General features: G+C 34.0%; 1 protein-coding gene across 1 annotated transcript; it reads right to left on the minus strand.

Moving 5' to 3' along the window:
* Positions 1-13,370: 13,370 nt before the first annotated feature.
* On the minus strand, positions 13,371-14,126 carry LOC119687206. Its single transcript, XM_038101459.1, has one exon. It carries the CDS (start codon positions 14,124-14,126, stop codon positions 13,371-13,373), a length of 756 nt encoding a protein of 251 aa, XP_037957387.1.
* Positions 14,127-15,120: the final 994 nt, after the last annotated feature.

Raw genomic sequence — 15,120 nt, forward strand, 5'->3', positions numbered from 1 at the left:
CGTTGGCATTTGTGTATCGCTTCTAATGGAGCATATTTTGAAGGAGATAAAATAAATATTGATGAAGATTAAGAATTTTGCGTTTTATTTAAAATTTTCCGGAAACTTTTCGGTCACAATGTATATTAATATTTAATAATATTAATTTATAATTTTTAAATAAAATTTAAACAATTTTATATAATACTGTTTAGATTTGCACTTCAAATTTTAAAAAATAAATTTGAAAAAATGAATTTTCTGATTTGTTAATAAAAACCACTATTCTGGGCAAATTTAAAAAATGGCTAATAACTTCTGAAATTTTTATTCGCTTTTTATGTTAAGCCACTCGAAATGTTTGTACTAAAACAGTCTTTAACATCAATCAAAACAAGAATTTTTTTAAATATTTTTGTGGGAGTCCCATCACATTGAAAATCGAAAAAAAGTTACGTTAATGTTATGTAGCTTGAAATGTTCGTACAAGTTTCGCCTTTAATTTGATATATCACGCACTACTATGGTAACTTCAAAAATAAAGTTACTGGGCATATGTAGGGTGATGTTTTGAGAAAAGTCAATATACCAGTTTTTTGCAAATAACTCGAAAACGGTACACAGGAAAAAAAATCGTTGTGATTTTCGAGTACTACGGAAAATTTCCCTATATGAAATATAAGTCTCTTCTTTGGAAATAATATTCTCTAATATTCTCTTTTATATCACATTATTTGGAATTTTATTTCAAAGAAGTTATGCTACATTAATCTACAAGCTTTGGTCTTTATTTACTGTAAAAATCAACTTTATTGTAATATGTTATTATTATTTATAGTTCTTTATTAAAAAAAATAATAATGCAACGTTTATATTTTTCGAAATAAAATTAAATAACAAATCTTTCAAAAGCATTTTGACCCCTTGAAGCATTAGTTGAAGTGAAGTCTTGAAGTAGGCAAAAAAAATTGCATGAAAGCTTTGAATCCACATAAATCAACAATTACTTCTAAAGGCCACTGATGGCGGATGTTAAACGATATTCAACCTAGGAGTTCAATTAATTTAAAATAAAAGTTTTAGATTTAAAAACTTTTGTATTTATTGACTTTTCTTTCTTTTAGTACGACATACAATTTTTAAATAAAAAGTTATATAAATTATTTTGGATCTCAGTAGTTAATAATAATTACAAAGAGTTAGTTCGATCAAAATCATGTTTTATGGCGTGGTGAATTTTTTCTTTTCGTTTTCTTTTATCTTAGCATAATACTGATAATACATTGTATTTCTTGTTTCGATAGAACGTCTTCCTATTCCAATTTAAAATACTAGTTAGTTGGGGTTGATTCTTTGTATATAGTCAGGTCTTCTCTTCTCTGGATCTGTAATAATATTGAGCTCTTAATTGTATCGGATTCAGTAAGACATGTCTTTTATTAGCATTTAGTCACACAATTTTCAGAGCAAACTGCTCTGAACCTTGCGGTCGGTGAGCCAGAGTCTGAGTCATGGATTCGGAAAGCTTTGTTTTCAGCATTAGATGGGGTTCTAAAAACGGTTAACATGCAGCAACATGGAATTGGCTAGGGGCTGATATGGGCAATAAACTGGGTGAGCTTGAATACGCCAACGATTTAGTATTCATGTCAAACCGTTATTCACGTATAAAAGCAGAAAGAATGTGCGAAAGTGGGCCTTAAAATTAATATCTCCAAGACCAAACCTATGCGCGTCAACTTTAACAACAACGCTCACTTTGATATAAATGGTATAATTGAAGTTGGCACTCAATTTGAATACCTTAGTAGTGTGGTCACAACGGTTGGTGGACCTTTAATTGATGTTTCTACACGGCTTCGTAAAGCTAAGACGGCTTTCGCTAATCTTAAAAATGATTGGAAAACATCTGGTATCCATCTTAAAATGAAAATCAAAATTTCTAACGCCTGCGCCAAATCTATTTTGCTGAATGGATCTGAGACTTGGTATTTGATTACAGCTATCACTCATAAGTTGCAAACGTATGTAAATAGATGTTTGCGTCAGAATTTAAGAATATGATGACCACGAACTATTAGCAATGAACACATCATGACGCAAACTAACCAAGAGCCAATTGATAAAGAAATAATTCAGAGAAAATACGGATGGCTGGGGCATACTCATCGCAAACCAAACACCCAAATTGTTCATGCTGCAGTCGAGTGGAATCCGCAGTAAAGAAGAAATCGTTGTTGGCGGAGGACAACATGGAGAAGAACCATCAGTAAAAAAACGAGCAAATTATTTAGTGAGCTAAGAGCAATAGTGTATATCGTAGTAATTGGAAATCTCTTGTGATTAGACTAAGTTCATAAATGTTATTTCTGAACTTGTCAATAATAATAATAATAACCAGTTTATCATGGATACTCGCATTTCCGGGCAGAGTTTTAATTTTCTTTCATGACATAAAATGATCTCTCAACGCTAGCGGTCGTATTACTAGAATAGACAAAATAATAAGAAAGTAGAAGATGGTAGTATTTCATCACTATTCTTTAACCATTTCAAAACCGTGGAATTGTAGACATATCAAAAGTCTACAATGTACATGTAACTTATCACTGTGATTCGGAAAAGTTCATAGCCGGTCAAGTTTCAGAATTACTTCTGTTTTTGTAGCAAAATGCAACTTCTTTGAATGTTCACTTCTATTGAGCACTTCCTAAAGTCTTAGAAAAGCAAAAACTATTCGATGTCATTAATGTCTGACTTCGAATTGGTCATTGAAATTTTCAAATTTCCCATCATTGTGGAATTTATGAATGGAAGCGCTTTGTTTTCACTTGGAATTCCATTGAATTTCATTAATAATTTTAAATAAAATTCTAATTAGACAATAAAAAAAAATAGTTAAATAAGAAATTTTCCATTTGACATTATTGATTCGATAAGATCTCTGAATTGTTTCACAATCAATCATTCGAACAAATTATAAATGCTAGAATGTAAGATTTTCACTCACAATATTAATAAATTCTCAATTATTTTAAATTATAAATTTATTTACTTAAAGTGGCGTTAAAATGATTTATCACTTCTTTATCGCTGCGCGAACAAATGTGACTAATTAGATTTCAGATTGCTGCTCTGCAATCTATTATTGCATTGAATAGATTGTTATTCAGTGTGATCTCACCTATACTGATCATTTGTCCTTGACGCATGAGCGATTTTCTATTCTTTTTTTGTTGTAAGTTAAACTCATTAGATGAGCTAATTAAGTAGTTAGTAACTAAGTCATTAATGGGACTAACGACTTGTTGATTTAATTATCGCTTAAGGTGTAAAAATACAATACTTAATGTTAGCATGAAAATTAAATCAATTGGGTACGCTTAAATTATCGATAATTGCTTGACATTAATCGATTTCAATTTGAATTTGAGATTATTGCCATCTACTATGCAAGGTTTCTGTGATCGGGTTAGTTTGAGTAAAAGTCAATGTGTTATAGCAGGAAAAGTTTGATATACTTATAATTTATCGGAAGTAAAATTCACTAAAGTATCCGGTAGTACTAACTGATTAATATTGAAAGTTGCTCAGTCAATGTGAAGTAATCACATATATACGATTTTTATTTTAAGCTTCGGCAACACTAATTGTTGTTAGGTGTTATCTGACGTTTCCGCAGTACGATCACTGACCTCACTGAATTTCGTGAAGGTTGTTCAAAATCAGTTCTTGTACCGGATAATATTGATGCTGTGCAAAAACTAATACGAGTATTATATGATCGTCATGCGACATACTGTGAAATTGAGAGAACCCTAGGCATTAGTTCCACTGGTGAATATACTCGTAAAATATTGCACGATCGTTTAGCTGTGAGAATGGTTTGTTCTCGTTGGATTCCCCATTATTTGACAAAATCTCAAAAAGATGCTAGTGTCGACTGGTGCACACAAGTGCTTAAGAAGTACAATTGTAGCCCTTCAAAAGACGAATATAAGATTGTAACAGGTCACGAATCATAGGTATATGGTATGAAATTGCAGTCGATTGTATCGTTGTGTCAACATAAACCAAATCCAATAATAGTTGTTCGCGCTCGACGTACTTCGAACAAATGATCGCTTGTTTTTTCGGGAAAACTGGTTCTGTGCCATTACAGGAACGTAAACCGATCATTTTCGAATGGTATATAACCATTTGTTTACCGGACGTCTTCAGTAAAATATGGAAAATAAACAAGTGCCGCTGGATCATTCTCCATTTCCATCAAGACAGTGCGAGAACTCACACATCTCGTTTACGAATCGACTATTGAAATGATTTTTGTCGACGGAAGCAACAACGAAACCGTTGATGTATTTAAAAACGTGTTCGTCAATGTTTTGGAGGTGTCTGAAGAAGATTGGAAAAAATGCTTTGACAAATGGAGAATTAAAGAAAATACTTCGAGAAACAATACAGCAATTTTCAACGACAAGTTAGTATTTTTTCATTATTAGGCTCAAATAACAAATTGTGATGACCTCATACTGATGACGCCGGTCGTCAAGAATACGATGTTGATTTCTTTTAGGGCAAAATACTTATACGAATATTTAAGTCATATTTGTTATCTATTTCTCCTAAAACATTAATGCCTGAAGCATTTCAATTTTTTTTCATTGTTTTGAAAATATTAATTCTATTAGAATTTTTCTAAAGAGACGTCAACTAAATGTCGGAAAATTTACTTTACAGTCCGTCCTATACAACACCGCTGGTGAGTATAATCATATATATTTGACCATCACTTAAGCAAAACCCAGTAGATATTGTATTCGATCTGAAACAGCAAGGTTTTAAAATTTTGAATGCGATCAACAAATGGAAATCACATTCAAAGATTCTACTTAATATGTTCATGCTTACGTGCTGTGTTGTCAAAATCGAACCAATAAAACACTCAAAGCAAATACCACAGTGTAAAATATGCCAAGCGTATGGTCACACACAAAATTATTGCAGAAATCAGCCCGGTGTGTTAAATGTGCTGGCAGTCACAGTACTACACAATGCTACAAACCATGGAAAGTATTTGAAATTATCATGGTCCCTAAGCCAGAAAAGGATATTAATAACGTCAGTGCTTACAGACCAATAGCACTTCTGCCTGTTCTTTCCAAAATACTTAAAACATCTGACTTAAAAGAATCCTTCCTTTGATTGAAAGTCAAAACTTAATACCTTTACATCAGTTCGGTTTTAGATGCAATCACTCCACTCTAGATCAAGTTCTTAGGTTTACCAATGTAATAAAGAAAACTCTTGCGGGAAAAATATCTACTCAGCCGTATTTTTAGATGTCTCGCAGGGTTTCGATAAATTCTGGCACTGCGGATTGCTTACCAAAGTAAAAAAAATTTTCTCCCGACGGAGTATTATGACATAATTTCCTCTTACTTATCTGATCGTTGCTTTCGAGTAAAGCACAATGAGCCCTATAGCAAATTGCATAAAATTAACGTTGGAGTTCCACAAGGAAGTTTCTTGGGTTTCCTCTGATATCTCATTTATACACACGACCTGCCAACGAGTGCAACGACGTTCACAGCAACTTTTGCTGATGATATTGCAGTCCTTGCAGTTGGAGAAAGTGCAGTAATAGCAGCTAATAATTTGCAAAATAGTATGGACAATATAATAGCTTGAACAAGGAAATGGAAAATCAATCTGAATAAAGAAAAATCAGTGCATGTAAATTTCACAACTCGAAACGTCAGTTATATACCTATTTACATCGATGAAGCACAGATCCTTCATCCCTATGACTTTAAAAGCTAAACTAAAATGGAGCGCGCACATAAAAAAGAAAATAACCGAATTAGATTAGTGCAGAAAGAAATTCATACCAACGCTAAAGTAGACCTTAGACTTAGTTGCCACATAAATGTAAAGAAAGTATTAAAGTATTACAGCGACATGGCAACCCCGAATACAGTGCAGTGGTAAAGAAGGCAGGCAGTAAAGTAGTTGTCAGCAGTTGGGCCAAGAAGTTAAGTTGTGACAGCAGAAAGCGAAAGTCGAGCTGCTCTTCGTCGCGTGTGCGAATACTACATATGATTTTACATTATTGTTAAACATTAGTTAATAATAAACATTACATATTATTAAAACATATTACATAAATGCTAAAGCGCATTTACTAGCAACAACTGAACCAATACGGGATTTAAAGCGCCAAACGCCTTGCGATCTTTGGACTTAAATTATTGAAATGTACTTCAGTTGATTTATTATTGCGTGGAATCACCTAAATCAGATTAAATTTAAATTGCCTGTTAGTTATCTAGTTATCTTACCTAAATCTATCTTACTTTATAAGATAAGATAAGATAAGATAAGATAAGATAAGATAAGATAAGATAAGATAAGATAAGATAAGATAAGATAAGATAAGATAAGATAAGATAAGATAAGATAAGATAAGATAAGATAAGATAAGATAAGATAAGATAAGATAAGATAAGATAAGATAAGATAAGATAAGATAAGATAAGATAAGATAAGATAAGATAAGATAAGATAAGATAAGATAAGATAAGATAAGATAAGATAAGATAAGATAAGATAAGATAAGATAAGATAAGATAAGATAAGATAAGATAAGATAAGATAAGATAAGATAAGATAAGATAAGATAAGATAAGATAAGATAAGATAAGATAAGATAAGATAAGATAAGATAAGATAAGATAAGATAAGATAAGATAAGATAAGATAAGATAAGATAAGATAAGATAAGATAAGATAAGATAAGATAAGATAAGATAAGATAAGATAAGATAAGATAAGATAAGATAAGATAAGATAAGATAAGATAAGATAAGATAAGATAAGATAAGATAAGATAAGATAAGATAAGATAAGATAAGATAAGATAAGATAAGATAAGATAAGATAAGATAAGATAAGATAAGATAAGATAAGATAAGATAAGATAAGATAAGATAAGATAAGATAAGATAAGATAAGATAAGATAAGATAAGATAAGATAAGATAAGATAAGATAAGATAAGATAAGATAAGATAAGATAAGATAAGATAAGATAAGATAAGATAAGATAAGATAAGATAAGATAAGATAAGATAAGATAAGATAAGATAAGATAAGATAAGATAAGATAAGATAAGATAAGATAAGATAAGATAAGATAAGATAAGATAAGATAAGATAAGATAAGATAAGATAAGATAAGATAAGATAAGATAAGATAAGATAAGATAAGATAAGATAAGATAAGATAAGATAAGATAAGATAAGATAAGATAAGATAAGATAAGATAAGATAAGATAAGATAAGATAAGATAAGATAAGATAAGATAAGATAAGATAAGATAAGATAAGATAAGATAAGATAAGATAAGATAAGATAAGATAAGATAAGATAAGATAAGATAAGATAAGATAAGATAAGATAAGATAAGATAAGATAAGATAAGATAAGATAAGATAAGATAAGATAAGATAAGATAAGATAAGATAAGATAAGATAAGATAAGATAAGATAAGATAAGATAAGATAAGATAAGATAAGATAAGATAAGATAAGATAAGATAAGATAAGATAAGATAAGATAAGATAAGATAAGATAAGATAAGATAAGATAAGATAAGATAAGATAAGATAAGATAAGATAAGATAAGATAAGATAAGATAAGATAAGATAAGATAAGATAAGATAAGATAAGATAAGATAAGATAAGATAAGATAAGATAAGATAAGATAAGATAAGATAAGATAAGATAAGATAAGATAAGATAAGATAAGATAAGATAAGATAAGATAAGATAAGATAAGATAAGATAAGATAAGATAAGATAAGATAAGATAAGATAAGATAAGATAAGATAAGATAAGATAAGATAAGATAAGATAAGATAAGATAAGATAAGATAAGATAAGATAAGATAAGATAAGATAAGATAAGATAAGATAAGATAAGATAAGATAAGATAAGATAAGATAAGATAAGATAAGATAAGATAAGATAAGATAAGATAAGATAAGATAAGATAAGATAAGATAAGATAAGATAAGATAAGATAAGATAAGATAAGATAAGATAAGATAAGATAAGATAAGATAAGATAAGATAAGATAAGATAAGATAAGATAAGATAAGATAAGATAAGATAAGATAAGATAAGATAAGATAAGATAAGATAAGATAAGATAAGATAAGATAAGATAAGATAAGATAAGATAAGATAAGATAAGATAGGATAAGATAAGATAAGATAAGATAAGATAAGATAAGATAAGATAAGATAAGATAAGATAAGATAAGATAAGATAAGATAAGATAAGATAAGATAGATAAGATAAGATAAGATAAGATAAGATAAGATAAGATAAGATAAGATAAGATAAGATAAGATAAGATAAGATAAGATAAGATAAGATAAGATAAGATTTCAACAAGTTGAATATCGCTGATATCGATGATAATATAAGCCCATAGATATTTCCCATAGAAAGAATATATACATTATATAAAGTACATTAATGTATATATTTTAAGAAGAATATATTTTTTGCTATATTTCCATATATTCATGGAAACATATTTAAATAAATTACTTTAATATATATTTAAAAAGTCAAGAAAAACAAATTTGAATATCAAAATAATATTATTAATTTTTGTATAACGACCATTTTATAGAGACAAAAGATTAAATATGGGAAAAAGTGAAAAAAAATGTATAGTAAAATCTAGTCGTGCAAAAATAACAGATGACGTCCACTTATACCGTTTTCCGACCAATAAGGATATGATAGATAAGTGGAAAAAAAATCTTGGTTATGAGGTTGTGAAATTAAATACAAATACTAGAATTTGTAGTCGTCACTTCCATAAGCGATGGATTGGAAAAACTCGATTAAAACATGCGGCTATACCTACTCTCTTTCTTGGTAATAATATTATTAGAAATAAGTATATTTTAAATAACCTTGATCAACCTAGACAATGAAAATGTAGAAATGAATCCGAGTTCTTCACAGAGTAAAAAGTGCGATGTACCTGGTTGCTACATTATTCGCTCAAACACGTCATTATTATCATTTCCTACTGATGAGTATGACCGCCAACACTGAAGAGATGTTTGCGGAATAGTAAGTCAGAAGCGGAAGTTGTTAATTTGTAAAAATCATTTTCACACTAATGAAGTAGGCAAGAGGAAACTGATTGGTAAACCCACACCCTCAAAAAATTTACCCACGGTTATAAGTACGAATATGGTTGGTTGGTTGGTTGCAGTGGCATGTCATAAGATAACTTCAAATGTACCTCAATTAGCGGATTTTCGCCGTTTTGTTACCACATTCCTCGCAAGAACCCTAGTATAGAAGAGTAGAGACTAAATCCATCCCACCGAATTTAGGTAATTTAACAGGTCTTTCATCCTTACCATTGAGCAGTCTGATAAACTATCACAAAAGTATTTTCCTAAGAACCTATATCTTCTGGATGCTAGAGCTGGGCATTCACAGAGAAAATGTATTATTGTTTCTTTCTCCCGCGGGTTTCCACAACTTCTGCAGTGAGAGTTATGGGGAATGCGCAGTTTCTCTGCGTGAGTTCCTAACCACCAATGACCAGTAAGAACCGCAATAAGCCTTGCAGTGTTTACGCGATCTTTTTGATGAGTTCCAGAGATTTATTTTTATTATAAGTGGGCCATGTTAACCTGGAAGTTGCACATGACCTTAGTGCTTTCCATCTGTTATTGGCGAGTTGCAGAAAGTAAAGAAAGGTACTTCTTTTGATGGTCTCCAGGGTAATATAGACTGATACCGCCAGTGACGCATCTAGGGAGGCACCAGAGCGGGCTAAACTATCAGCTTTCTCATTCCCTACGATGTTCCTATGCCCAGGAACCCAGATGAGTGTGATATCGGCCAACCGGTTTAGCTCGTCGATTGCTTCTCTACATTCCTTTACTATTTTTGATTTTGTTATAAAGGATTCAAGAGCTTTAATTGCTGCCTGGCTGTCAATAAAAATAGCAACACTACATCTGTTCTCGATGTGGCTTGCAATTTGCCAACAGGCTTCTTTTATTGCTAGGATTTCAGCCTGAAAAACCGTAGCTTCATTAGGTATCCTAAGAGAGATATTTATATTTTTAGATGGTGCGAAGATTCCTGCTCCTGCCCCACCGCTCATTTTCGAGCCATCTGTATATATTGAGATATCGTAATTTGCTTCGAAATTTTTCCTTTTCCACTCATTTCTTGAAGGGAATATTGTCTGGAAGTTCCTTTCGAAGTCTATACAGGGATTCAGATAATCCGATGTCATCCTATACAGACAATTTGGAACTGTACCTAGAATCCGACTATGTCCATATGTTCGTTCTAACCATACGCCTGTTACTTTCAGTCTTACAGCGCTATTACAAACCATGTTTTTAATGTGAAGATCAATAGGTAGCAAATGCAGCATCACGTTTAGGGCGTCCGAAGGAGTCGTCCTAAAAGTTCCTGTGATGCCTACACATGCCGTCCTCTGAATTCTGTTAAGTTTGTCGACATTATAGCTCTTATTTAGAGCCGGCCACCATACGACAGCACCATACGTGAGAATTGGTCGTACAATTGCCGTGTACATCCAGTGGGTAATTTCGGTACGAATCCCCCATTTTTTGCCAAACATCCTCTTGCAAGAATAGAAAGCTACACATGCCTTCTTGATACGAAGATCGACATTGTGTTTCCAGTTAAACTTACTATCCAACAGAATTCCTAGATATTTGGCTTTTTCCGATAGTTTTAACTGTTGCCCGTTTAGTGAAGGCAACCTGAAAGCTGGTATTTTGGTTTTAGTAGTAAACAGCATCATTTCAGTTTTTCCTGGGTTAATACCTAGTCCACAACCTGTGGCCCAGGTATTTATCTTAACCAAGGCCCTTTCCATAATGTCGCTAATTATGTTAGGGAACATACCTGACACTAGAATAACCACGTCATCCGCGTACGCTACTGCTTTCACACCTATCTTATCTAGAATATTAAGAATATTATCCACGACCAGCAGCCACAGTAATGGTAAAATAACCCCTCCTTGTGGCGTACCCCTGCTGACGTGCTTCGTTTGTGTTATGCTGCCTAGCTTTGATTGAATAATCCTTGTTTTAAGCATAGTAACTATCCAATTTTTAAGCTCTTCCTCTAAACCTATTCTGGAAAGTGAGTCATGAATAGCTTTATTGCTTACATTGTTAAAAGCTCCTTCAATATCTAAGAAGGTTGCCAACGAGTATTGCTTAAAATGAATCGATTTTTCCACAGTACGAATAACCTCATGCAGAGCTGTTTCCGTAGATCTACCCTTGAGGTAAGCATGCTGGGATTTAGAGATTGGAAAGCGTTCTACCTTTTGTCTTAGGTGGAGCTCTATTACCCTCTCCATTGTTTTTAGTAAGAATGAAGTTAGGCTAATCGGCCTGTAATCTTTGGCGGACTCATGTCCGATTTTGCCTGCCTTGGGTATAAAGACTACTTTAACCTGTCTCCAACTAAGTGGTACATAACTATATTTAAGACATGCTTTGTAAATTTCCCCTAACCATGGAACCACTAAGTCTTGTAGTTTTTGCAACATAATAGGGAAAATATCGTCCAAACCTGGCGATTTATAGGGACAGAAACTGTTAATTGAATACCTAATTTTTTCCGCTGTGACTATTTCTTCAGTCATCTGTGATGATGTGCTTGCCAAGGTGATTGAACCGTTTTCTCTAGCATCATCGTTACAGTTTGGGAAATGAGTGTCTAATAGTAGTCTTAGTGTCTCAGCAGAGGTTTCAGTCCATGTGCCGTCCTCTTTTTTGAGATAAGAAGGATTTGCACTTTCCTTGGATAGAACCTTGCTGAGCCTAGCAGAGGATGAGGTTGATTCAATTGACTTACAAAATTCCTTCCAGCCATTACTTTTGGCCTTCCTGATAGCTTTCTTGTAAGTTTTAAGACATTCCCTATATTCATGCCAACTATTGTCCTTATAGCTTTCGTTAAACTGTTTTCGTGTTCTTTGCCTGAGATCACTTAATTCTGAATTCCACCAAGGTGGAAAAGATTTTTTGCTTCTACTTATTGGACAAGATTTCTTGTAAGCTATATTAAAAGCTGCCTCAAGATTATATATCCTCTCGTCTAACTTACTAGTAGAGTCTATCTTAATTTGTCTTACTTTATTAAGTTCCACCTTAGTTACCCTTGTAAAAATATCTCATTTTATCTTCTTCGGGTTTCTAAAGGGGATGATATGATTTGGTTTGATGTTTAAGTTGAAGAAAATCCAACTATGATCCGAAAAGGATTTCTTGTCAGATACCTTCAATATCTGGATTTTCGGATAGGAGTGTTATATCTAGCACTTCTTCCCATCCTTCAAACCCTTGTGAACTGGGGAAAGTGAAAGTAGGTGTTTTACCTCTATTGCAAATTAAAAGGTTCGAATTGCTAATAAAATCAAAAAGGTACTCACCCCTGTCATTGGTTTCCGAACTGCCCCAAAGCGTATGCCGCGCATTGGCGTCACATCCAATTAACGTGGGAATATCTTTTGATGTACTTCTGTTTACTAGCGCGACTACCTCTTCCGGAGGAGCATCTCTATCATGTGCCATGTAGGCAGAAGCCACAATAAAATTTTGTCCACCTGGCATTTCGATCCTTACGACTGTTAGATCTTTATCGCTATACTGTGGACATAAAAAGGCATTAATACATTTTTTAACTAGGATACATGATCTTGGCTTACCATTGTTCCTAATATATAAATTGTTATAATTTTTCAGCATTAGCCCCATGATGTCCTTACCTCTGACCCATGGCTCTTGCACAATGCTGACATCGACATCCTCCTCTATGAGAAAGATGGCGAGATTGTCCGATGCGATTTTCGAATGCTGAAGGTTAATTTGTGCTACTTTCAGCATTCGTGCAGGCTTACGAGGTTTCTGAAGCTTCTTCCTGAAGCTTCATACCGTCAAGCAATTTGTTAGCATCCTCTAACTCCTTGCCATCATCATCATTGCCTGTTGGGCGGAATATTTTTATTTTGGTGTACCGTACGCCAAACCTCAGCTTACAGTCCATTTCTTCCAATGGCTTCACGGATTCCTCGTTTATCGCCAGAAGAAGCGTCATATTGTTCTTTTGTGTGCCCTCGTCCTTGATGACTACCCAGTCATTCATTGGCACATTTTGGTTCTGCCGTTGTTTGGTTCTGGTTCTGCCGCTGGAGAACTTTCTCATGCTCCATCTTCATAATTGGCAGCCAAATGCGGGCCCTTGGTCTTTTAGGGATATCGTTGGCTGGGATAAGCTTTAGCCTTAAACCTTCCCATGCATCACCTTAGCAATGCAGTTGCCAAGAAATACTTTGGATAGCTGGTCATCACATTTGAAGACCCTGCAACCACGAACCACTTCAGATGAATCAAAGCCTGGTGTGGGGGCGTCTAGATTTGTTAGAAGGTGTTCCATCACCATTTCAGCCAGCTTGGGCTCAATCTCACCCCATTTCTCCAGCACCTTTTTTCCATTGCCGGTAATATCATCAATGAGCGCCACCTGTAGCTCATCCCTTGCTACTTCGTTATATGCCCTTTTCGCACTCGTTGACGGTTTACTAGTATAACTTGTTCTCGCTACCTTGCTTTTTGAAGTATGGGCCGTCTCGTCCTGAGACCGATCCCTCTTCATTGCCTTTGCGGGTTTTGATAGGGTGGCCTGGTATTCGTTATACTCATCGACCACCTTCTGATATCGTACTTTGTCTGTACGGTCAAACGTCTGTTCTTTACCTTCAGCTTCATTTTTATCAATCTTGCCAAGAATGAACATGACTTTCTGGTACCTTTGACGTCTGATCTTTGCCTCAGACTTTTTTGATTTCTCGGCAGGCGCACTATGGCTGGCGCGCTTGTCTGCCGATTTTACTGTTATGTGCGAAGTAGGCGCAGTGCGGCTGCTACTGCCTACTTTGGGTAGTATGGCGTTTTCGACTCGCTCGTTTTCTTGGCTTGATGCCAGGAGCTCGTCTTCGGAACTGGTACCTAGTTCCTTGTTAGTTTTTTGTTTATTCATATTTTTTAAAGAGTCCATAAATGTTCCCACGAGTGTAGGGGAAAGGGAGGTCGTCCGAAGCATAGCCCCCTTTACTTCAGAAAGACTGAATTGAAACCGGAGGTCGCCAGGTATCCGGAGTCCACCGTTCTAAGACACACTTACGCAGTGCCATTCATCCTTGGGCACGGTCGTTCATACACCCAGGATTGCGGGTTTTATCGAGTTTTCCTCTCTAGATCCGCCATAATATGTGGCTCTGCACCACGTATGGACGGTCTTGGTTCGTCATAAACCCTGGTCCCCAGACACTTAGTGGACCTACACGCTTCCATTCATTCTAAAAACACAAAGAACATACATGCATACATAGAGACAAAGACACACATACATGCACATAAACTACAGGACAACACAACTACTGGTAGTTCTTTGTTGTACCCACAAGCCAGACCGACAAAAAGGTCTTCTGACCATTGCATAGACAATGAGCAGGAGACCCAAAGTCAGCAAGCTTGCCTGTAGCTAAGCCCCTACACCACGTCAAGGTGCCTACCACGTAGGGGTAGAATATATTAGAATAGCAAGAGAAACTGCGCGTTACACCTGTAATGCGAACGTATGCTGATAATCAAATACAGGAAGATATGACTTTGAAGGAGTTTCAGACATTATCTGACATCTGTTATGCGGAAGAATCTATAAAGCAACAAGAAAAAGTTGAACAATGTGGGAATGAGGATGAAATTAGTCCTTGCTTTGGAAACTGTAAAAATTAAATTGCATGTAATAATAAAAAGTATCTCAGAGTAATTGCTAGTTTAAACAAAAAAATCGCATTCTTGCGCAAATCAAAAAAATACTACAAGGATGAAAATGAAAAACTAAAAAAGCTATGTATTTTACCAGCAGAAAACGCTAGTCAGGAAGCTTTAACTTTTGCTAAAATGATTGTCAGTGAACGACACATTTATAATAAAGAAGAACAATATTTAGCTCAAAATATTGAATATGT

This window comes from Teleopsis dalmanni, chromosome X (assembly GCF_002237135.1).
Source record: "Teleopsis dalmanni isolate 2A chromosome X, ASM223713v2, whole genome shotgun sequence".
Taxonomy (NCBI): Eukaryota; Metazoa; Arthropoda; class Insecta; order Diptera; family Diopsidae; genus Teleopsis; species Teleopsis dalmanni.

Excerpts from the sequence above, each read along its gene's own strand:
- LOC119687206 (XM_038101459.1), bottom strand. The coding sequence starts at position 14,126 with ATGAATAAACAAAAAACTAACAAGGAACTAGGTACCAGTTCCGAAGAC.